This window comes from Bos grunniens, chromosome 1 (genome assembly GCF_055505025.1).
Source record: "Bos grunniens cultivar Pamir isolate PY7600 chromosome 1, Bosgru_T2T1.0, whole genome shotgun sequence".
Taxonomy (NCBI): domain Eukaryota; kingdom Metazoa; phylum Chordata; class Mammalia; order Artiodactyla; family Bovidae; genus Bos; species Bos grunniens.
Window position 1 is genome coordinate 93,180,135 of NC_141165.1, and position 25,694 is coordinate 93,205,828.

Here is a 25,694-nt window from a genome sequence, read left to right on the forward strand (position 1 = left end):
AGCCAGTGGGCCTTTTGCACAGGCCCTAATTTCTAAATGTATACAGCTTGTTAATTTGTATTAATATAACTATTTAAGATCAATTGAAGAGACGCTTCAAAGGTTGTGAAGCCCAACACACTGGACAAATTGGAAACAGTCACCAGGCACTATAAACTGCAAAGCTGTAAACACTGTATTACTCAATATATAGGAATTGATTTTGTTTTTTTCATAGGATCTCCTTCAAGCTCCAAAGAATTGTTCTAAGGGCAGGTCATCATTTACAAAGTCATGTGAAGCAGCTAATTCAGGTTCTAGCTAGCTAGGACCCCACCAAAACCAACAAAAGCCAAGGAACCCCAAAGACCCAGAAAGACCTTTCCAGGAAATTATAACATACAGGTCTATCACACTGGCCACATCATGGCTGTAGCCAGAATATACTTCTGGGTTCCAGAGTTTCCAAGGTTAGCAGGCAAGGGCTGTTAAAATCACCTTTAATTCCCCTGTGTGACAAATAACCACTTAGCCAAAGGTTTGTCTAGCAGAGGGGCTCAGTTTTGAAGAATCCAGGTTTCGTGTGAATCGGGGGCTGCTTGGAGCCCACTGGGGCAGTGAGGTGAGGGCAGGTGGTCACCTGAGGAGGTTGGGTGCCCACACCAGGGCCAGGTTCCTGGCATGCATGTTGGTCTTGCTGCTGAAGGATGCGATGTGGGCCAGGTGTCGAATCAGGTATTCCAAGGTCCTGTAACGGTTCATTGAAGAAAAAAAAAAAAGTAGGAAACTTCAAAGTCTGTGTGAAACCTGATATCTGGAGATAATTTCTAAGGTTGAGTTAAGAGATTCTAAATACGTCTATTTCATGAATTTTAGAAGGCTATCAGGAAGATATCAAGATAGATGGAAGTAATTTTCTTGACCCTAGGGGCACTGGCCATGGGTGGGGAGGAGACAGTCTCGACAGAAGTCAGCTGAGGATGCTAGTGCAGTCAGAGATGGATCCCGGGACTCACAGTGCTCGGAGCCTGTGCCTCCTGTCACCGAGGGCAGCATGGCCTCCACACAGTCTTGAAACTGGCCCTCATCTCGGCTTTTATTGTAATTCTTTCAGCTATGGGCACCCTTGTACTGGTTAAGGAACTCATTTGGTGGATGAATAACATCTGTTATTGCTGGGATGTTCTTATACCACATCAAAATCTGCCCTCTTATAAAGACCTGGCTAGGTTTAAGAACCACTGGGATTCCCTGGTGGCTCGGATGGTAAAGAATCTGCCTACGATGCTGGGAGACTGGAGTTTGATCCCTGAATAGGGAAGATCCCCTGGAGAAGAGAAAGACAATCCACTCTAGTATTCTCGTCTGGAGAATTCCATGGACAGAGGAGCCTGGTGGGCTATAGTCCATAGGGTCACAAAGAGTCGAACATGACTGAGTGACTTTCATAGGGACAGGTGGCACAGTTAGGGGCTAGACTGTGAGAAGGAGAGAGGTTGAAATGATGAAGGGCTAGTATTGATAAGCATACAGAGACATCAGTCAGCCAAATGCTTAAGAGTGATAGTCAAACCCTGTTTAGAAACCATCTTGGTTTCCACTGATTTGGTTAAGCTATGAACCTGGCTAAGAATCTAGATCTCTGTGAGACTGGCCTGTGCAATCAGAAATGATTCTTATGGGACTCTGAGGTGTACTGTGAAAGTAATTTAGACATGGGCTGTCCCTTCCTGCCAGGGTCTCTGGTCAGGCACCAACTCGCTCTGATACAACTGACCTGTTCGCCTACCTCAACCTACCCCAGAAAGCCACTGTCCACTGAATTTGTCCCCTTTTATGATGCCAGCCTGCATCTGTGGTATTAACATCACATTGAGAGACTGTGAATTTCTTTTACCAAGAATTCTTACCTATAATGGGATGGAGGGAGCTCCTGGATAACATTTTGGATTCGGGCCAGTTGGCCTTCTTCCGGGCAATGAGACACCGCCTCCTGCGGACAAGAAATGAAACAATCTGGTGAGCGCTCAAGAAGAGGACACCCCCCTGGATCTGTGGGGTTTATTTAGGCTTCTGGTACTCCAGCCTCCCAACCACGCCTAGAGATCATCCTTCCAGGAGGCACACTTTTCTAGAAAAAACAAACCACTAAAATCTCCAAGAGTTCATGATGGAAAGTGTCTAACAACGTGGGCACACAGCTCTGTGTCCTCAGATGGTGGATAGGCATCTGGTAAAGATGGTATGGAATCTTGGGTGTGTTCTGCGTGGCAGACAGAGTCCTCACACTGGGAGACAGAAACAGGGACAGAGACTGAGAGAGGTGGAGATGACAGGGTGGCTGCCTGTTTATTCAGCCAGCTGTCTTTTTGGGTGCAAACAGCCACTTCCATCTAGCCTGAGACTTTCCTGTGGCCAGGCAGCCTGTCGTTGATTCCAGGAAGTGGGGACCACGTGAAGACGTGCCTTCTCAGCAGGATAAGAGCTTTGTCCCTGAGACCCGGTGGCCTTGTCCGGACTTGCTCTCTGGTTGTTTCCTGTGTGGGTATGTGGTTCCCAGCTCAGCTCAGGCCCTCAAGAGAGGCAAGGGCTGCAGTACATGCAGTGTGATTCCAGGCCTGCCTGGGGCTCCTGCACAACACAGGTGTCCCCGACAGATTCCCCTATACCCCGTCCTGTGAATCTGTCCTGCCTGTGCTCAGGCTCAAGGGCCCCTCCCAGTGGCTGAGTACTCAAGACTGCCCGCATGGGAGCAGTACCTGAGTTCAACGTCAGTAGTCACATCTTTTTTTTTTTTTTTTTTTTCACTACATTATAGTTTACTACACTAAAAATGCACAAATCTGCTACAGCTTCCCGAGTCCTTTCATATGCATAATAACCGTGTAACCCCACTCAGATAGACACTTTAAAAGGGCTCAACTATTGGCTCCATTTTCCTAAGTGGGACATCATACCAGAGTTTTGGCCACCAACTTGTTTTTGTTTGACTTTTTTAACTGAAGTAAAGCATTCACAGAAGCTAACCATTTTCAAAGGCAATAAAAAAATCAATATGTGGGGAAACTCTACTTCATTTCCTACTCAGAAGTGGGGAGAAACTCGGGGCTCAGAGGGTCACAGTTGTCTCAGTCTTCTGCTGGGTTTGCAAGCCTCAAAATGGAGCTGGCATAAATATGATTTCTGTCGCAATTCTTGCTTTTTGAGACGTGCAGATGTAGAGGGTGAGGACCAGAATGGAGCCTGGAGAAAGCACCTGATACCTCTGCCCTCTTCCTGGGCTCTGTCATTTAGGAAACAGATTTGTGGGGGAGATCCTGATTCTCAAGACAGGGAGAATCTCATAAAGCGAGTGAAGGGAGAGAGCCTCAAAGGAGGGGTGAAGGAATGAGGCGTGGACCCTCCTGTGTTCTATCCTGTGAAGGGTGGGGCGGAGGAGGGGCGGGGGGGCCTCTCTTCCTCTCTTGGCAAAGAAAGGACGAACTTTGCAAAGCTTTACACCCACCCCCTTCCCAAGCGCCTACCCCACCCCCACTTTCTATAAGTGTGTCTTAGGAAGAAAGGTGTAGGTCAATTTAACAGCGTTCATGGAAAGTTCCTTTAATATTTTAGGAAGCTGTTAGTCACCTCTGTTCCGAGAGACTGGGCGGGCTCACCCCTGCTGCCTGCAGGTCCCATATGGGATCATTTTATTATTCACAGCCTCTCCCCTTTGCACCCCAACCCTATTTGGAAGCTCTCTAGATCTTCATTGTTCTCCCAGAGGGTCTGCTCCCTGCAAAGCTATTTTTCCATCTCTTTGTGTTCCCACATTAGGACAGCAGAGTCCATCACTGGGGAATTGAAACTTTGCCCATCCCAATCTTTTGCCTAAAAGAGAAGTTAACTCAACATTACCCAAGACAATCTTGCTGACGGTTAAACTTTAAAAAATCCAGGTTGAATCTGTGAACATTTGTTCTCTTCCAGTCAGTGTCAAGAAGACCAGCTTCCTGAACTCTGAGGACTCGGGCGTGGGCTGGTCTCCCATCCCCTCTGGCCAGGCCCAGGCTCTGGTTTCCTCTGCTTACCTGAACAGCTCCTTAGCCCCTGCGCTCGGGCAGCCCTATCCCCAGGATGGATGAGCAACCGGGTCTGTCCCTTCTAACTGCACCCCAGCTGCAACTCAGTTTTTACCTTTTATTTTGTATTATTTAAAAATTATTATAAAGCCACTTTTGTTATTTTTAATTATTTTAAGTGATTAGGTTAAAAAGTTATTCATGCACAAGATTTTAAAAATGCAAAGGGTTTAAAGGAATACACAGAAGAAAGTGTCTTCCTTCCAACATTGGACCCTCAGTCTCCAGAGACAACCACCGTTATCTTCCAGACAGTTGTTATACCTTCCTCTCTTTGTCACACCTGTGGCAGCAGGCACCTGGCCCATCTTCAAATTCCTCGTCTCCCATCATTTCCTCCTTGCTTGCTCCCTATGGGCCGTGCTGGCCTCCATATATTCCCTTGTCCTTCTCGAAAAGGGCCTTGGCACCTGCTATTTCTTCTCAGCACCCTCTTCCACCAGATACTTGCATAATTTGTTCCCTCGCTTCATCTTTGTCTCTGTTCAAATATCACCTCACAGGAGAGCTTTATCAGTCCCCAGCATTCTCTGACTTGTGCACACGTGCGTGCTCAGTTGCTCAGTCGTCTCTGAGTCTTTGTGACCCCATGGACTGCAGCCCACCAGGTTCTTCTCTCCTTGGAAATTTCCCAGGCAAGAATACTGGGGGGAATTACCATTTCCTAACTCAGGAATCTGAGGATCTTCCTAACTCAGGGATCAAATCCGTGTCTCTTGCGTCTCCTTCATTGGCAGGTGGATTCTTTACTACTAAGCTACCAGGGAAGCCCTCTCTGACCTGTGTCCTGCATTAACTGTCTTCATAGTGCTTATCAACAGTTCTCACTATCGAGTTATGCATTAGATTTATTCGTCCTCTATCTCTTTAATTAAAATGTAAGTTTCATGAGAACCTTGTGGCTCAGCTGGTAAAGAATCCATCCACAATACGGAAGACCTGGGTTTTATCCCTGAGTTGGGAAGATCTCCTGGAGAAGGGAAAAGCTATCCACACCAGTATTCTGACCTGGAGAATTCCATGGACTTCCATGGGGTGGCAAAGAGTAGGACACGACTGAGCGACTTTCACTTTTCATGAGAACAAGGATTTTATCTGACTTGCTTACCGAGCACCTGGAACTGTGCCTGCCTAGTATAGACAGCAGGTGCTCAAGAGATGTTAGTTGCATTAAGTGAGTAAGTGAATGAATCTGTATTTTGCTTTGCATTTAAAAATGCCAACCCTGTGTACGAGACAGCAAAAGAGACACTGATGTATGGAACAGTCTTATGGACTCTGTGGGAGAGGGAGAGGGTGGGAAGATTTGGGAGAATGGCATTGAAACATGTAAAATATCATGTATGAAACGAGATACCAGTCCAGGTTCAATGCACAATACTGGATGCTTGGGGCTAGTGCACTGGGACAACCCAGAGGGATGGTATGGGGAGGGAGGAGGGTTCAGGATGGGGAGCACATGTATACCTGTGATGGATTCATTTTGATATTTGGCAAAACTAATACAATTATGTAAAGTTTAAAAATAAAATAAAATTAAAAAAAAATCAACAGTGTAAGATGACACAGAAACACAAAATTCTTAATTGTAATGAATTAAAGGGAGATTAGGGAGAAGGAAACTCTCAAAAAAAAAAGACTCCAGGGAATGATTTTTAAAAATTGATAAACATTGCCCAGGCTCGTAAGTCCAGCATTGTGGGAGCCCAGTAGAACTTATTTAGAGGAGGCTTTTACTTACTCTTCTCACTTTACCCCCTTTCTGCCTTTGACTCTTAAGTGAATAGCGTCTCTGATAAAACATCTTTGAAAAGTCAGCTTCCTTCTATTTGGATTAGGGGATTGCTTAAGCAAGGAGATCTGAAGGTCTGATTGCTCTTATAAAGCCTTTTAACCAATTCTGTTTTCAGTTTCCCCTGATAACCATTATCTTCAATTCCTGAACTTTTCCAGTGTTTTGTGATACAAATTGGCATTTTTTTCTTGGCCTCCCCTTCTGTAGATGCTCAGCAAAGTGGAGCAAGTTGGAACTCAAGCCTCCTCTTATCATCCTTCTTCCATCTTCCAACATTTTGTTGATCTCTTCTTTATTATTATCTCTTCAGTTTTCTTTTCTTATGTATTTATCCTTTTAAAAAGTTATTTTTTTATGTCATCCTAGTGGCTTTTGAGATCCACTATGTTTATCATAAGTTATACAACTTTTTTTTTTTCAGTGAAACGAAAAGAAAATATAATTTAATTATGTTTTATATTGTTAGGGCATTTGTTGGAAATTACCACACACAAATCATTTTAATTTTACCCAATTGTATTTGCTGTATAATAAAAATTCCATTTCATATAACACTCATTCTGCCTTATATCTTTCCTAGGGGGTGTGTTTCTTTTAGGTCAAAGCTGGGAATGTTGGGGAAAGTCATTTAAGAACTTAAACCTTGTTGGGCTGCACCCTACAGGCCTGCAATTCTTGTAGTTGCCCAGCCGTAAGACCAAATAAAGCACCCAGAGATTAAAAAAAAAAAAATGCCAGAAAGCCCCACTTTGGGCCACACTTCCAGGGCAATACCATCCGAGGACCAAACCTCCTCCATGGGGAGCATCAGCTTTACTGAGACAACTCCCCTCACCTTTCAGCTCCTGGAGAGGTGACTGATCAGCCTGGTTTGCCTGAGACTGTGGAGGAGTGTCCTGGAACTCAGGACTTTTCTGAGTTAAAAGTGGGCGAGTCCCTGGCAAACCAGGACAGTTGGCTGCTGCCACGTTGGCAGACATCTTGAGCTCACAGCCAGGCAGCCTCCCCCTGATGCCACACACCAGTGGTCCACCCTCATCAACACTTCAGATGACGTGTGTGGGCCAACCAACCCGCCAGCCAATGTTTACTGGTCAAGAGTCACAGCATTCTCCAGCAGCTGGAGAGCAGGGAAAGGAAACACAAAAATCAGTAAAATAAATATGCTTTCTGTCCTTAGGAGGCTTACAGTTTAATGAGGGAGACGGATACGCAAAGATGTTATTTCAATACAAAATGTAATGCCTCTTTAAACTGCCTTCTCTAAAAATCCTAAATCAGCAAGCAACTTTTCTCTGTCTTGGGTTTAGTTATTTTAGCTGAATCAATCTGATCCAGATTGATTTTTTTCCTAAAATGAACTTTTTTCTGATAAAAATAAAATGTAGTAGGTTTAACGGTTGCTTCCAAAGATATCAGGTCCTAATCTCAAGAACCTGTAAATGTTACCTTATTTGGAAAAAGAGTCTTTGCAGGTGTGATTAAAGCTTTTGAAATAAGGAGAGTCTCGTGGATTATCCAATATGTATGTGTGCATTCAGTTGTGTCCGACTCTTTGTGACCCCGTGAGCTGCAGAGCCCACCAGGCTCCTCTGTCCACTGCCTTCTCCAGGCAAGAATACAGGAGTGGGTTGCCATTTCCTTCTCCAGAGGATCTTCCTGACCCAGGGATCAAACCCTCATCTCTTGGGCCTCTGGCAGTGGCAGGCAGATTCTTTACCACTAGCGCCACCTGGTGGGCCCTTAAAAGAGGGAGGCAGAAGGAGATAAGACAGACTGGAGAAGGCAGAGTGATCATGGAGGCAGAGATGTGGCCACAAGCCAAGGCATGCCAGCAGCCACCAGAAGCTGGAGGAGGCAAGAAACAGGTTTCCCCCTAGAGTCTCTGTAATGATCCATGGACCTGCTGACACCTTGGTATCAGCCCAGTGAAACTGATTTCAGATTTCTGGACTCTGGAACTGTGTGAGAATAACTTTCTATTGTTTAAGCCACCAAGCTTGTGGTAATTTGTTACTGCAGCCACATAAAACTAATACATGTACTTAAAGGAAATAAAAATCACGTGCCATCTCACCACCCAGACATAGCTACTGTTAACCTACTTACAGTGAACTCTAAGAAGCAATCTGCCTGGGGCTTCCCAGCACCAAAGATGAACACTGCCATCATCTCCTATTTATTGTATATACTGCTTTTTTCCATTTAACTTTGTATTGTGGTCAGCAAATAGTCTTCAGAAATATGACTTTTCATGGCTACACAGGATTTAAAACAATAGATTTATTATCATTTATTTAACCCTTCCCTTATTGTTGGACATGTAGATACTCCCTAATTTTGTTACTGTTACTAAGGCAGTGAAATATTTGTAAATCAATTTATTCATGTGCACATCTGATTATTATCTTAGAATGGAGTCTGGGAATAGAATTACTGTATTAAAAAAATATGAGCATTTTAGGACTCTTGATAGTAATTTCAAATGACTTGCTGGATGTCTAGCCAATTTACACTTGCAACAGGAAACTATGACAGAGCCAGTGTCACCACAGGCTTGGCAACATGAAATACTAACATTAAAAACATTTTTTTAAAATGAAAATACATTTTTTTCTAATATATTTATACTTTTAAAATAACTATGTTTCTTTACAAATTGCCTGTTGAAGTTCTTTGCTCATTTGTTTAGCAGGGTGTTGTGTGTTTTTTCTTCTTTATTGATATGTAGGAGTTTTATTGGAGAAGGCAATGGCACCCACTCCAGTACTCTTGCCTGGAAAATCCCATGGATGGAGGAGCCTGGTAGGCTGCAGTCCATGGGGTTGCTAAGAGTCGGACACGACTGAGCAACTTCACTTTCTCTTTTCACTTTCCTGCATTGGAGAAGGAAATGGCAACCCACTCCAGTGTTCTTACCTGGAGAATCCCAGGGACGGTGGAGCCTGGTGGGCTGCTATCTATGGGGTCACACAGAGTCGGACATGACTGAAGCGACTTAGCAGCAGCAGGAGTTTTATATAATTAAAAAATATTCATCTCCTGTCATCTTTATTATAAATATTTTCCATAGTTGGTCATTCACCTTTTAATTTTGTTAATGTACTTTTAATGTAGAAAAATCTAATATTTATGTAGTTTAGTTTGTTAAATTTGTCTTTGGTGACTTTTTTCCTTTGCTTTTGTTCTTAGAAAATCCTTCACCTGAAATCTGTTAAATGGTAAGAATGTAACAACTTGACTTCTCCCCTCTCCCATCACTTAGCCAATTTTCCTAACATTGTTTATTGAATTATTCCTTCATTAGTTTGGGATGTTTTCTGTATTTCATATTAAGTTATTTAATACCTGAGCCTATTGAAGACCTGTTAAACCTATTTTAAAAACAGTGTGGCTGGTCTGAGACAGAATGTTAAATCTTTACTTCCATTTACTATCTGTACAAACCCAGGCAAGAGTCACTTGAGCCTCAATTTACTCATCTGTTCAGTTCAGTTCAGTTCAGTCACTCAGTCGTGTCCAACTCTTTGCGACCCCATGAATCGCAGCACGCCAGGCCTCCCTGTCCATCACCAACTCCCAGAGTTCACTGAGACTCACGTCCATCGAGTCAGTGATGCCATCCAGCCATCTCATCCTCTGTCGTCCCCTTCTCCTCCTGCCCCCAATCCCTCCCAGCATCAGGGTCTTTTCCAATGAGTCAACTCTTCGCGTCAGGTGGCCAAAGTACTGGAGTTTCAGCTTTAGCATCATTCCTTCCAAAGAAATCCCAGGGCTGATCTCCTTCAGAATGGACTGGTTGGATCTCCTTGCAGTCCAAGGGACTCTCAAGAGTCTTCTCCAATACCACAGTTCAAAAGTAAGTAAGAGATAGTAAAACCTATTTCACAGAGTTATTTTGAGGATTGAACGAAATAATATTTGTAATAAGCTTATCACATAGTAAGCACTAAGTAGCAGAAATCATCATCATTAATTCATTAATATTTTTCTAATTCTATTATATTCCACTGAAATGTTATTCCACTTCATCTGTGCAAGTAAGTTTAAATAAATCATTGTAAGAATGTATGACAATGTAATAGGGCTGTTCCCATGTCCCCAGAAAAGGTTTGCTTATATTTTCATAATTCATCACTGTGATTTAGAGAAATCACTCAACTATAAATTCAATGATAGTCACGAGATCCTACCTATGTACAGCTCACCTGTCACAACAAAACATCTTTTATTTCTTAGTGTCCTTAAACTATGTTTAAATACAATGTTAAGTTCTCTTGAGATTTGATGACAAGTGGACAGTAACATTGCTTTGATATTTTCCGTTGCCGTGGAAGACAGAATGATTAGCAGTGTCAGGGAACAGAAGCAGGGAGAGATAAACATGGATTTCATTTTGACCCTATAAACAAGATCTAAGAAGAAAGCTGTATTTCTGAAATTTCTAGACAAGAATTCCTATCTATCTCTAATTATCATAGAATTAAATTTAATTAAAATAAGTTGGACTCATTCAGCTATTTAACATGTGACGATGTCTTATTTAAGGATGAAACTAGTATACTGTACTAAGATTAAAACTATGTAGAAAACACGAAAGTCTTATGCACAAACTAAAACAACAATAAGATATATTTTTGGTTGATTGAGATTGGCAAACAATTTAGTAAATTAAAAATACTCAGTGTTGGCAAGGCTGCAGGAAAAAGAACATTCTTGTGTCTCTGCAGAACTTGGCAATATGTGACAAAATTTTAAATAAGATCCTTTTACTTAGTAAATCCACTCCTGTGATTTTTTTCCATAAGGATATAAACAGAAAAAAGTATAAGGATATATGTACAAAAATGTTTACTATAATGTTGCTTTTAAAAGTAAAGTGTTAAGAAACAAAATGTCTAAATATCCATCAGTAGGAATCTGGTTTAAGAAATCACTGTGTATATGAGAGAATACCCTGTAAAAATAGTGTCTCTCTCTATTTTTTACCATGAAAGGATGGTTAAATTGTTGAATTAGCACTGTTCCGTAACATCAGAATGTATTGAATAGTACTGAGGAACAAAAGTAGGGAGAGAGAAAGGGAGATACAGAGAGAGACAGACAGACAGACAGACAGACAGATCTGTAAGGGTATCTTCTGAAATGTGAATAGCACTCATTAACTCCTATATAATTTCAAATTAAAGAACATTTATATATCCAAAATAGGTTTATTACAAGAGACATAAGAAAGAATCTTTCCCATTAGAGCCTTGGTCTGGTCCTTACCGATAATTACAAGTCTTCCATAAACTTAATTTCAAACATCCCCTCTGACCACCCTACTTCAACAGTTTACTGATTTCACTGGGATGAATGATCCATTATTTTTTCATTGTTGCCCACCTTAGGCCCTCCTTTCTCTTCTTATCCAGACAAAATTCTATGGTCAATTATTTCAATCACTCACTTGCACACACTCTGATCTCCCTCACCTTCTTTTTCTAGCTGAGCCTCAACCTTGGTTAAACCCAACTCTTCACCTACTCAGCACCTCTCCTACCCCCATCACAGCCAAATGTTCAAGCCCTATTTTTAAGGTTGACACTACAGACATGCTCTAAGCATTTATTCTCCTTTTCCTGTGGGGGTGGGATTTGGTGATGCTGCAACTGCTAGGTAGGCGTTCTGCTCTTGCCCATTCATCCTCCACCACCCAACTCACTAGCCCAATCTACACTCCCTCTTAGCTGCTTTTTCCAGAATCTTCTCTCTCCTCAGCTTTCCGACTTCTCTCTTGATTTCTGTTTATTCTCTCTCCCCTCTCTACCCACCCACCTCTTTATACAACTCCCAACAGAAACACAGAAGGAACAGCCTGAAATGAATTAATCATGGAGGTAGCATCTGAAGTCTCAGGTTCCTATTCTGTTTGGGGATAGAGTGTGACTTTGGGTCAGTCACTTCATTCTCTGCTTCTTTGTTTCCTTCCTATCTATGGACACACATTTGGTTACATAAATATGGAGATGGTTTAAGCTAGCTCATGCAAGCAAACAAACATTCTGAAAATTTAAGATAGGAAAGATATAGCAAACAGTCCCACCACCCTGCTTTCCTCACAATACCATCCTAATTCCATCACCAAGATAATGGCAACCAGCTGGTAAGTATTATTATTGTAATTTTAGTGCTGAAACTTTCTTTGGCCCATCCATGCATCCCACCCAGTAACCATAATGGAAATCCAAACACTTACCGTGAATTTCTCATAGAGCTCATAAGTCAGGAGGGGGTTGGGCAGCTCCCGAAAGTAGAGCTTGCAGAGGGAGCCCACACAGTGGATGTCCTGGAGGTACACTTCCCTTGTCAGATCTGGACATTGATCTGAGCCAAACTCCTGCCTGAAACAACACAGACAGAGACATAACAATCCCAGGAACATGTGTTCCATGTCAGCAGCTACTTGGGCTGCTTAGAGGGTAAAAAGACCCTAAACTGCTGATCTGACCATATTTTTGACCTTGAATCAAAAAGACCTTCTATTCCAGGCCCAAGAAAACTACAAAACATTTCCACTTCAGGTCTGGGTCTTCCCTGCAGAAGCTGCTGTAATGAGAAAGACATAATCCCATTTACAAATGGATTTCTCATGGCATTATATCTGTAGTTTCAACCGTGAACAGTGAAGAAATATGAAAACAATTTTCCAAAAACCCTGTTGAGATTTAAGTTTTTCCAAAATATTGTTCTAAATGAACTTCTCTCTCTTGGAGGAGAAACCAAACCCAGGGTGAGTCAGATTGTTATCATTCATGTCCACATATTCATGTCAGCCAACTGTTTTATCTGGAGACTCAAACTCAAGGTCTGAGAACTTCAATCAACTCTCTCTTTGATACTGAATGGAAACTTCTAGGCTGCCTGACAGTGACTCCCACAGGGCAAATAAGCTTATAAATAATCTTCTTAAACACTCTATAGTGGGGTGTTTGAGAACATCATCAGATTCCAGGCCTCATTTCTAACTGAAAAAACATTTCTGAGCATGATTAATGAATATACTGCCTCAAATGGTATATATTTGCAAGTTAAAATTTATTTAAAAGATGATAAATCTGAGCATTAATACAGAAGAGAAGTTAGGTTTTTGAGAGTATTCATTTAGTCGGACAAGAAGTGACAACGGCAACTGGACTCTCAAAACCAGCATCTGGAAACAGCTTGCTGCCCCTTCTCCTGTGGTTCTGCCCCTTTAACAAAGAGAAGGGAAATCCCTGATGCTGTCAGAACCTGAAAGGGACTGAGTGAGACCTTGAAAAGAAAACCATGCAGTGGCCTCGTAAATTCACAGGCATGTGTTTTTTTTACAAGGGCAGAACACAAACAACTTAGAGCTTATTCATCTAGATAGCCAAAAATTTCCCTTGTCAAGGCTAAGGTCAGTCCTTAAGTGAAAAAGAATTGGCCATTGTCCAAGTGTCCTTCCACAATACCACCTACTGTGCGGTATGTTTCAGAGCTGAGAGTAGACCAATGCTTGCTGTTGAAACTCTGAAAAATATCACATGAGTAAACTAGTGAACTGATGTAAGCACACAGATCTGTTCAAATCTATGGCTGCAAAAAACCAGTTATTTTTAAAATAGTTATCACTTTTCCGGGAGTAAAAAGGATGTTTTATTCCTGTGGTATAGTTTTATGACAATTGAGATTTGAGGAGGAGGGGCAAAAAACTGAATAGGAGGAGGAAGATAAAAATGAATTACCTGCACAATGTAAAATTTACATATTAATCTTGTAACAATGTTTTATTTTAAAAGTCTACATTTGCAACTAAAGAATATGTAATAAATATGTTAAAATGTATTCTTTTGTATTAAAGAACAATATTTAAAATACATAAACCTATTATTTTAGTCCTAGTACACTATATATTATATATAAAGTACATATTCTCTCTATATATACCTATGTGTGTGTGCTAAGTTGCTTCAGTCGTGTCCAGCTCTTTGTGATGCTGGACTGTAGCCACCAGGCTCCTCTGTCCATAGGCTTCTCCAGGCAAGAATACTGGAGTGGGTTGCCATGCCCTCCTCCAGGGGATCTTCCAGATTCAGGGATCCAAGCCACATCTCTTATGTCTCCTGCACTGGCAGGCAAGTTCTTTACCATTAGTGCCTATATTGTATATAATGTATATATTCTATATATACATTACATATACTACTTTTATTTTACAGCTATAATATCAATACATATTTGAAGATTACAGTCCTTTTAATTAAAAAAATTCTGGGATACATTATAGAATTGTTTAGGATAAATCCATAGAATTGGAAATTGTTCCCCTATCAGTAATTTCAGAAATACAGGCATCAATTACAGAAATGCACAATCATGCAGACATCTGATTTTTTGACCAGATGAAACTATCAAATGTTGAGTGTGTGTCAACAGAAAAACTCACATTGACCTTTAAGTTCTGAATATCATGTAATGGGGATCTGAGCTTTGGATAGGCAAGTGAGTAATAATAAATCATTTTTTCCCAGCTTGTAATTTAAATCATTTGAGTTCAGCTGAATCCACCTAAAAAGAATAAATCTGGTGCAATAGGAACAGATTAAAAGCCCTCAGGAGTTTCTGTTGGAAGGAATTACATCAGATTGGAGTTTCCTGATTAGATTAAGAACAGTTAGGCATCTGAAAACATTAGCACTTGATCTTGTGCCCTGACATCCTTCCCTCAATCCCTTCAGTCTTTAGTACTCCCAACGCCTGCAGATAGACGTATGGACAGAGGAAGGATCATGGGAGAGTTCTTTGGGGGCGATTCTTGGGCTTACCTTAGCCGTTGTATGTTTGAGGTGACTCCTGAAAGCCGATAAATTCCATCCACAATTCCGTGAGTCTCTATAAATTCTGCACAGCTCTTCAATACATATGGAACTATGCAAAGGAAAAGAAAAAAGCATTAGGTTTAAGTCTGACTGTCTTTGAGAGATAGGCTTTTAAAAATCCAGGTAACTTTAAAGAGAAGTATGGAACGCATATGAGTTACAAGTGGAAACAATTACGTTTAAATGGGAGATGATGTTCTTTGGTATTTAAAAAAAAAATCATAGGGTTTTGTTAAAGTTGGAAAATGCGTGTGTTTTAAGAGTTAGGTCTTAAAGAATTTGAAAAATATGCAAACACTTGGATTTTTGAAACCAGCAGTGACCTTGGAAATCCCACAACTCAGTCTCCTCATTTCACTGATTCTCCCAGTGTGGTCTCCTGACCAACAGCACCAGGCTCTCCTCGGAACTTGTTGGGAGTGCAGATTCCCAGGCCCCACTCCAGACCCACTGAACGGGAAATTCTGGAGGTGGTGCTCAGCAATCTGTGTTTTAAAAAGCCTTCCAGGTGACCCCTGTGATAAAATTAGAGAACTCTTGCCTATTCTACACATGAGGAAGCCAAGGGGCAGGTAAATTTATTTACCTCACTTAAGAGTACTTGTTGCTTGCAAAATGTAATTAACATATGGAAAAATGCTTATGATGTACCTGTCTACCTATGATGTGGATAGGTGACAGAAAAACAAGGCACAAAATCAAATATATGTTGTGAATTCAGCTAGGTTTAGAAAACTGCAAAGGGAAAAAAGACTGGAAGAAGGTGATTTTAAAGTTAAAGTGTTTTTTTTTTTTAAAGGTGAGAACCACCCCCTACTTCACCACCACCAAATGGGTCAAAGAGTCATTGATTGAATGGACCTCATAAAAGGGACCGACATGGCCTCTTGAATTGCTGCCACTCCATAAGTCCAGCGTCTGGGTAGAAGGGTCTGGCTGTGCTCTTCTCTCCTCAGGGCTGGACCTGATCAGCCCGGCAAGCTCAGTGACCCAGAATGGAAGCCACAGGCCCTCTGGATGGCATGGGGAGACTGGCAAGTCACTTGCCACTTTGTCCTTAGGCAGATCCACCTGAGGTCCCTCTGTGAGCGTGCTGTGGATGGTATGGAACTACCAAAGCCTCAGGTGCTGAAGTCTTCCGGCATAGAGGTAGGACGGAAACTCCATGACTGCACTGTGCTCACTCCCCCAAAACATACACAATCCATTAATATCTTCAGTTCAGTTCAGTTAATATCTTAGATTAGACTAATACCAATCTATCAGTGCTTAATGCACTTGATCACACCTGCACACAATTCCAAGCTGTACTAGACCTTTACATGAGTAGATACTAGGCATTCAGACTCAACATTCTTCCTGGATTCTCTAGTACAATACTTTCCACACAACTCCCCCACCATTTCAACTACTAATCATTTTAGGTGCTAAGTAAAACTCATCGTACTTACCATATCCCACCCACCTTTCAAAGACCATGTATCTCCAGAGCCTTTCCCCTCCAGGACACACCCATGTTTTGTCCCTGTCATTCATGACCAACTTACCCCAGGTAGAAAGAGGGCAGGGAGTGAACTTGTGGTTGGAACTATTGCGGCCAGAGACCACAGAGGTGGAACTACTCCCTATGAATGAATACAGGGTGGGAGTGGGGTGTGGTACATGAGGGGCTGTGAGTGTTCGCAGGGGTCCAGAGTCCCTGCCTGGCTTCAAGCAGAAGAGCTTTACTTTCATATATCTTATGAAAAAGGTTCTCGATGAAATTTTTGTCTCCTAACCTTGTGCCTCGAAATATATTTTATAAATAAATAAGTAAATGGCAAACAGTTCCAATGCTTAAAAAATTTGTCTTGTTTAAAAACAGATCCTTATTGTGCACAACAGGTTGACTCTTTCTCCACCACACCAAGCTGTTGTTCTGTAGCCTGCCACGGGTAGTCATGATGGAGAGTCCACGTTTGGACTCCAAAGTGCCTCTTGAAACCTTGGGCAAAATATGCAGTAACTCTGTTTCTTAATTTCCACATCTGTAAAATGAGGATAACAGTGATATTAACCTCATAGCTAGGACTGAAATAATTGTTAACACTTAGCACAGACCCTGGAATATAGTATGCATTCTACAATGACAGTTGTTTCTGTGTGAAGCTTCTGTATGATGCAAGCTTATCATTTGTGAGATGCAGTCTTGGTGAAAACTGTGCTACCTCCCATCTGGTAGGCAGTGGGGCAGAGCTGACCAGCTGCTTACAAGTTCACATTCACCTCCACTATGCGGAATGGGTTTTGCATCCCTCTATGGTTCTGTTTCTATTTGAAGTGATTTTGCTCACCTGACGCCACTTTTCTATGCACTGAGGTGTATCTTCATAAAACAAAGGCAGCGGATCCCAACAGGGTACAGATTTTGTTAGATTTCTGAACTATGCATGCCCTTGATGTGTTTCTCAGTGTGTGTCGGTACCAAGGAATGTGGCTGTTGCAGGTCACAGGTGGACTTTAGCGCTTGGGGACAATCCCAAGGAGGACTCAAAGACGAAAGCCTCAGCCTCGAAGGGCCTTTACAAAGAACACTCCACAGAAGGGCAGTGCAGGGTCACAAGTCTGTCTTATCCCCTTCTCAAAGAGCCACCTCCCAGCACCAGGGCACTCCGCCGCAGCCCCTCAGGCTCTGTTTGTTTTCAAGGTGAGGAAAACACATTCCCGGATGGAGCCTCTGCCATAAATTTACTCTGGCTTCAATACAAAGGCCCTAGAACCTCTCGTCCACAGCTCTGTTTAAACAGGAGGCAATTTTAAAACAATCCAAGGGAAAAGGCCATGGTCCCAGTCCCTGAGGAGTGCTGGCCTTCCTGGATTCTCGTCTCGGGTCAAGTTGGAAGACGCAGGAATTCTCCATCACTCACACTGAATGGGAAAGGAGCCACTTGATCTCTGTGACCATCCAGCTCTAGAGCCAGAGCAGAGCACTTCTCAGACTGTGGTCCCGAAGAGGGCCAGCAACGGTAGCTGCCTCACAAGTGCCTCAACACTGAAGCTGAAGACTCACTGTCTAGACCAGTGATCCTCATACTTTAACATGGATACAACCCCCTGGGATCTTGTGAACATGCAGATTCCAACAGGAGGGTGGGAGTCAAGAATCTGCGTTTCTGACAAATTCCCAGGTGATTCAGATACAGCCAATCTGTAGCCCATGCTCAGGGAAGCAATGTTCTAACTGACGGGTGATATTTCAGAGGCTTACTAAGAGTTTATTCTCAAAGTTTCAGAATTCTTTAGCCTATTGTTCCTGGGGTCCAATAAAATTGGGGACAACCTAGGATTCTGGACAGGATAAAAGCTTGAAACAAAATAGCTGAGTAGTTAGAGATGGAAAGAAAGTGTCCATTGTCTATTGAGGTTGCCATTGGAGGTTGCAGTCACAGAGCTAGTTCTGTGGGATTTACCATGGACCCAAAGAACTTCAAGTCTCCTCCTACAGAGGGGCACACAGTTGCTGATTATGATATAATGCTGTAACTTCTTCGAATTGTTGCACTGATGGTTCTCTAAGTCCTTTTCTTGTTTTGTTTTTTCTGGATCAGCGATCTTAAACGTTAAATTTTAATTTGAGTGCAAAATAAATCTTGAGGTGGTTTTCTACGATGGAAAAGAGCACTTTGATTTACACTTTACAGTTTACAAATGTTTGAAAGTCCTTTGTTTCATTCGATCCAACTTGGTACAACTAAAAGACATTGTATACTTGTAAATATATGTGGGGGTAGTCTCCTCAATTCTGAACCTCTTCAAGGGTTTAGGGAAGAAAAGGCCAGCAGTCAAATCATTTCTTTGAATCCCCGCTAGAGGTAATGTCTGCTAAGCTACCCCAGCTCCCTGCATGGCCAAGATCTAACCAGATCTGGCGATGGACAGTGGAAAAAGCACAGTTTTATTTGGTCAGTTATGTGGTCTTGGCAACCACATTCTTTTACAGTGCAAACTTCATTTGTGTTTCAGAGAAACATGGCATTCCCCACTCCCCATTCTGGATTTTTGTTAAGGTCTTGGGCTGCTCAGATTTCATTTCCTCTCTGGGTGCTGCATCCCTAATCTTCAAGGTAAAGTCTAGTGGTGCAAACATACAATGGACTGCTACTCAACAATAACTAAGAATGATATAGCATATGGGTGACAGAAGCCGTATGATTCCATCCACACAGAACCGGAGAAAATGCAAACCAATTTATAGTGGGAGAAAGCAGGAAGAGGAAGGACTGCAGAGGGGCTGAGAACACTTGGGGCATGATGGATACATTCATCATCTTGATTGAAGTAATAGAAAAGACCAAGGATCACTGGTGGATAAAGAACTGATACTTGCAAAGGGAAAGGCAAAGAGAGACAAGTGGCTGAACAGGGAAAAAAGCTCTGAGACTCTTCTGCTGGGCACAGGGGAGGAAGGGAGGGAGGGCTTCAAGTAGTTCTCCTGTGCTGTGAATGAGCCTGCTCTACGAGGGCAGTTTTTCAAGAGATGAAATAAAGATTTAAATCCCTTGGAGAAGGAAATGGCAACCCACTCCAGTACTCTTGCCTGGAAAATCCCATGGACGGAGGAGCCTGGTAGACTACAGTCCATGGGGTCGCAAAGAGTCGGACACGACTGAGCTGCTTCACTTTCTTTCACTTTCTGTTATTCTTGGGAGTTAGCAGAGAACTTCCTAGCTTTCCATCCCCCAGGAATCCAAGAGCTGTCAGAGCGGCTCCCGTGCTTCTCCCGCTGCCAGCTCCCACTCTGTATTGCTGCTCCCTCCTTCCTCAGGCCCAGGACTCCAACTCCGGTGCTTTCCTCAGCTTCTGTGGGTCTTGGCTTGGCTAAGAGGTCTCTGTCCTTCTACAATTCTCCTTCTTTGATTGCCTCCCCCCGCCCTTTAGTTCTTATTCCTTCTCTCTGTTTTAACTTCTTTCTACTCCCTTCCTCCTGGCCTAATGTAGAATTACAGAGTTTGTGGTGTTTATTTTTTAAAGTATAATGTTTTCTGTTTTTTTACAAAAGCAAATTAACTGCTTTCTAATTTTCCAAGGGGAAAAAAAGTTTAAGTATGCCCTGTCTTCCTTGGAGTAGTTTCTTCTTTTGTTCTTTTAACCTTAAAATTGAGATACAAATCAAATGTCATAAAGTTCACCCTTTTCAAGCACACAATTAAGTGGTTTTCGGTATATTGACAGAGTTAAGCAACCATCACATTTCAGAACATTTTCATTACTCCAATTCCAGAACATTTCTCTACATACAAGGTTATTCATTGCAGCGATATTTGTAATAGCATGAGATACTCCATCAATAGGAAGCTATTTATATAAATTATAGAATAGCCGTATAATGGAATACTATACAGTCATCAAAAGAATGAGAAACCTTCATGTACTGATATACATGAAGCATTCTCCAAGATAAATTGTTAAGCAAAAAGAATGAGGTACAGACCAGTGTAGTAGTATGCTAACATTTGTTTTTTAAAAAGAGAGAATAAAAGAATAGCTATAAAATCCTTTGTACATGCATTAAATATCTATGGAAGGACACATAAAAAAGTGATAACTTTAGCTGCCTGCAGGAAAATGAACTGGGAAGCTGGAGTCAGGGCTATGAGTAAGAAGGAGACTCTTCATTATATACTTTTTATACTTTTGAATTTTGAACTATAAGAATATATTACCTTTCCCCAATTTTTTTCATAAAAACCCAATTCAACAAATACTTCCTGCAAATCTGTTCTCACCCAGCAGGTGCTCGGTGTTGCCTGAAACTATGTCATCTCCAGCTCTAGGGACAGTGAAGATGGCATTGTCTTATTCACCTAAAATAGACTTGAAAACACAAGCACTTAAAATGTTTTGCCAAACAAGGGATTGGTCATTACTCTCCAGATAAGTTTTCAGTGCCCCATTGATATCTGGGTCCTTCAAACAAGAAAACACTTTTTATGTATCATGAAATAATAGTACTGCATAAGGTGCTGTTTTTCTCTTTTAGTAGCCTTCTCCATAATCATAGCCAATCCACAAAACAAGTAAAATTCTTGATTTTGAAAATGTGAAATATGATTCTCAGAGAGGTTATGTAAGTTGCCCTGCATCACACAGCTAGTAGATGCCAAGTACACCTATCTGATTCAAACCCTCCTTGTCAGGAAGACAGGTTCCATGAGTTAGTGGCCAGGTATAGAGGCACCATTTAACCATTTAAGGAGAGCTGTTTGATTCCTTGCTCTTGACTACCAAAATGTCTGAAATTCTACCATTGCAGTCCCTACCTTATGGTGGTGATGGCTTTTAGGTCAATTGTATTTGACAAGGAAGCCAAGAAGACTCAATGGAGAAAAGACAGTCTGGGAAAATTGGCACTGGGAAAATTGGATACTCACATGTAGAAAATCAAACTAGACCTGTATCTTATACCCCTCACAAACATTAACTTAAAATGGACTAAAGACACGAAACCATGGAACTCCTAGAAGAAGACATTGGAAAAAAGCTCCTTGACATGGGTCTTGGCAATGACATTTTTGGCTATAACATCTAAAGCACAAGCAACAAAATAAAAGATAAACGGGCAGGACTACATCAAACTAAAAAGGCTCTGCACGACAAAGGAAACAACCAACAGAGTGAAAAGACAACCTATGGAATGGGAAAAAATATTTGTAAACCATGTATCTGGTAAGAGGTTAATATCCAAAAAATAAAAAGAACTCAAACAACTCAATAGTAAAAAACTAAATAATACAGTCAAAAAACGGGAGAAAGATCTGGATGGACACTTTTCCAAAGAAAATATACAAAAGGCCAACAGATACATGAAAAATGCTCAACATCACTAGCCATTAGAAAAATGCTAATTAAAACCATAATGAGATATCACCTCATGTTAGAATGACCATAATCAAAAAGATAAGAGATAGATGCTGACAAGGATGTGGAGAAAAGGGAATGCTTGTGCACTGTTACTGGGATTATAACCTGCTATAGCCACTATGAAAAACAGTATGGATCTTCAGAAAATTAAAAATATTAACAAAATTGCCATGTGATCTAGTAATTACACTAATGGAAATATATCCAAAGGAAACAAAACCACTAACTTGAAAAGATACCTGCACCACTCAGTTCACGGAAGCATTATTAACAATAGTCAAGACACAGAAACAATATGCATCTCTCAAGATGATCCGATAAATAAGCTGTGGCACACATATATGACAGAGTAATATTCAGCCATAAAAACAAGGAAATTATGCCATTTGTGACAACATGGATGGACCTTGAGGGCATGATGCTAAGTGAAATAAGTCAGACAGAGAAAGACCAATACTGTATGATCTCACTTATATGTGGATTCTAAGAAAAAAAAAGAAACTCATAGAAAAAGAGATCAGATTTGTGCCTATCAGAGGCAGGGATGGGGGAGGTGGAGGGAAGGAACTGGAGAAAGGTGGTCAAAAGGTACAAATTTCCAATCACAAGATACATAAGTACTAGAGTTATAATGGACAGTATGAAGATTATAGTTAACATTGCTATACAGCATATATGAAAATTAAGAGAGTAAATCCTAAGTGTTCTCATCATAAGGAAAAATTTTTTTCTTTTCTTTCTCTTTATATCTATACCTTCCATCAAAAGCACATGTACTGAGAGTCTATCCTGCCTAAGGGACAAAAAGGCGATAAGATCTTTGCTCACGAGAAAGCAAGAAGTGAAGAGACAATTCCTGTGCACCTACTATGTGCGGACCCCTGGGCTCACCACTTTGATGCATTATTTACACTCAGTGCAATCCTCCCAACCACTTTCTGAGGAAGGTATGTCCTTGTTTTATATTAATAAACAAGGAAACTGAAGTTCAGAGGCGTTAAGCAACTCAGCCAGTAGGAAAAGACCAAGCAAAATATCTTAAGTGCCCTTGAGAGGCACAAAAATGTGACAGCATTTCTTCTAAAAGGTTACACAAAGATGGGGGAAGTCAGGCAGGGTTTCTAGGTTTTGATCAAGAACAGGAAATTGTGTGCATTACAGAGAGCTGACAGTAGCAGAGGAACTTCGTTAGAGAGGACTGAGGCAGGATCTCACCCCGGCACCTCATGATGCTGTGAGATCACTGGATAAAGAAGGACCTACAAGGCTATGCAATAAGAACTCTGACATTGGTTCCCAGAGGGTGATTTGAGATGCTGTGATGTGATTAGATACAATGTGATGCAATATATACTTCGATATACGCAGAAAACTTAGGTAAGCTGCCAGCATAAAATAAGCACTTTGTAAACATTACCCACTTTCTGATGGGAGCTAGGGCAGAGAATGGTATAAACACGGTAGGAAAATAAGAAATAATGTGGTGAATTCCAGGAATGCTGACTAGACCTGTCCAGTGGAGGGGAAGGTAAATTCAGGTAAATTGGGGAAGTTTTGACAGCTAAGAAAGACTATGTTCTGTCTTGAGCTCCACTGCCAGACACACCTTTCTAAAACACTATGATAAAGCCTCCCTACTCTGAAACCATCACTGGCTCCCCACTACCTATAGAATAATGTCCAATCTAGACAGTTGCCTACTCAGAGGTAACCCTGGAATTCTTCCCTTCAAGGGAACAGACTGTTGAGAAAGTTGGGTCAGGGAGCAGGTAATATGAAGGGAGAGTGAAAGTCGCTCAGTCGTGTCTGACTCTTCACAACCCCATGGACTATACAGTCCATGGAATTCTCCAGGCCAGAATACTGGAATGGTAGCCTTTCCCTTCTCCGGGGGATCTTCCCAACCCAGGTATTGAACCACTGGGGTCTCCCGCATTGGAGGTGGATTCTTTACCAGCTGAACTACCAGGAAAGTCCTATGAAGGGAAGGACTTGCCAAAAACATATCACTCCAACAAGAGAAAATAAGGTGTCCCTTGTGGGTCAGTGTGGAGGACCTCTTACACTTTGCATAAGATGAAAGGGGAGGTGAGACGGCCTACTCTTTTCTGGTTGCTTCTGAAAATTCCTTTAAGAAAGGTCAGTGCTTTTGTGACTCAAAGATAAAAGGCTGGTTGAGGGCAGCCAAGCACCTGGGGCAACACACCATCAGTTAATGAGCAACTGGAAACAGCCTACCAGGGCCTGTCACAGTGGCCTCTGGGGTGTGTTTTGGTTTCGGCGAGGGGAGGGTTGTGACCATGAGGAAGGGTGGAGCTGACTAGAGAACCTGGGTGAGGTGTGATGAGACCACATGGAGAACAAACCTGGAGGAGCCCCACACGGTCTCGGGCTCGGAGCAGGCCCTGCCTGCCTTGTACATAGGAACAGTGCAAGGAATGTCCCTTTGCTGGGAATGTCCCTCTTGTCCCTTGCTGAACATGGGGGTTGCTAGGCTTTGCATAATTTATGAAGACTTTTTTTTGGCTCATCTTTCCTACTGTCTGACTTTGCTCTCAGGGGAGTGTGGAGCAGACATCACTCACTCCATAAGGCTGCTCACGGATGCCAGAAAGTTCTTCTGGGCATGCCCCAGCACACTCCAAGGCCCAGCTGGGAGCATCAATTCCCTATTATTGCCAATGAATCACTGAACTCACCAGTTTAACTGCATCCAGACCACAGTCAGCTTGGCTCACCCAATCAAGATTTTATTTCCTGGACTAAAGCAGACCCTCTCTTTCCTCCCACCTGCTCCTTGAGATGCCACAGATGGAGGCTCTTTCACAGTGATGGATAAAGAGGATGGCCATGTCTGCCTACAGAGAGAGTCCCAGAAGGGGGAAGGATGGAGCTGAGACGGTTAATGAGACAGAAATAGGGAAAACAAACCAGCTTCTTGAACTGCGTGCTCACTTATACCAGTCATCTTAAGAATGAGGACAATGTAAGCTTTCTTTCTCATCTGAGTTTCTCTAGGCCATCTTATTTTTTTTTTTCTGCATGCCTTAGTAGGTGATCACGGGATGCACTAACCAAATGCTCTGTGGGGACTCATGCTTAACAGTCAGTTCATTTAATTCTCACAACTCTGAGGTGTAGGCATTGCTATTCCTTTCATACAGATAGAAAACTAAGGTTTGTTGTGGTTGGATGGCTTGCCCAAGGTCAAACTGTTAGTGGCAAAGCTGGGGTGCAATTATGAGTCTGTCTGGATTCCAAGTTCATGTACTTTCCAGTACGTTGCATAAGCCTAACCTCTACACCAGGGAAACCCAGGCACAGACCAGGCATGAGGAAGAACAGAAAGCTGCAGAAAATTGAGGTGATTGGGTTTTCCCTGGTGGCTCAGACAGTAAAGAATCACCCTGCAATGCCGGAGACCCGGGTTCGATCCCGGGGTTGAAAAGATCCCCTGGTGAAGGAAGAGGCTACCCACTCCAGTATTCTTGCCTGGAGAATTCCACAGACAGAGGAGTCTGGCATAAAGTCCATGGAGTCGCAGAGTCAGACACGACTGAGCGACGAACATTTTCGCTTTCATGTCCGAAAGCAACTTGATGAGAAAGAAGGACTTATGACAAGGAATTAAGAAACCTGGGTTCTAGTCCTGACCTCCAGGTACTAGATTTCAGACCTTTGAGGAGAGTATCCACTATGTCCCCTTTGAGCTACCCCCAGGTGACTCACAGGTACTAGGTGCTAAGTACATATCAGTTAAAACAACATGACCAGTTGTACATACTCGAGCAAAAATATAGCTACTCCCAGCCTCGGGCTTTCATCTGTACAGGCTCAAGTTCTGGATCTAGATTGCTAATGGTCCTTCCAGGTCTAACATCCCGTGACCTGTGAACTTCCTGGATGAAGCTGGGGACAAGCTGGACTGGAAATTAAGAAGCTAGATTTGACCTCTACCTTCGATATTCAGGTCCTCACCCTACTGGTTCTGGTTTATGTCTAGGACTGCTAGAG

At 42.1% G+C, this 25,694-nt stretch overlaps 1 protein-coding gene across 3 annotated transcripts in view; it reads right to left on the reverse strand.

Moving 5' to 3' along the window:
- The window catches only part of ARHGAP31 (Rho GTPase activating protein 31), a 128,441-nt gene that overhangs the window by 38,232 nt on the left and 64,515 nt on the right, over positions 1 to 25,694 (reverse strand). Inside the window, exons 1-5 of one of the 3 annotated variants that reach the window (XM_086404560.1) lie at positions 15,104 to 15,217; positions 14,727 to 14,829; positions 12,137 to 12,281; positions 1,890 to 1,972; positions 620 to 727 (exon numbers count right to left, since the gene is read on the reverse strand). In XM_086404560.1, coding sequence (XP_086260686.1) covers positions 620 to 666 — 47 coding nt within the window. In that variant the 5' untranslated portion in view covers positions 667 to 727; positions 1,890 to 1,972; positions 12,137 to 12,281; positions 14,727 to 14,829; positions 15,104 to 15,217. Of the gene's footprint in view, positions 1 to 619; positions 728 to 1,889; positions 1,973 to 12,136; positions 12,282 to 14,726; positions 14,830 to 14,957; positions 15,019 to 15,103; positions 15,218 to 25,694 lie in introns of those variants that run through there. The other 2 variants (XM_086404550.1, XM_086404540.1) reach the window with 2 other exon arrangements.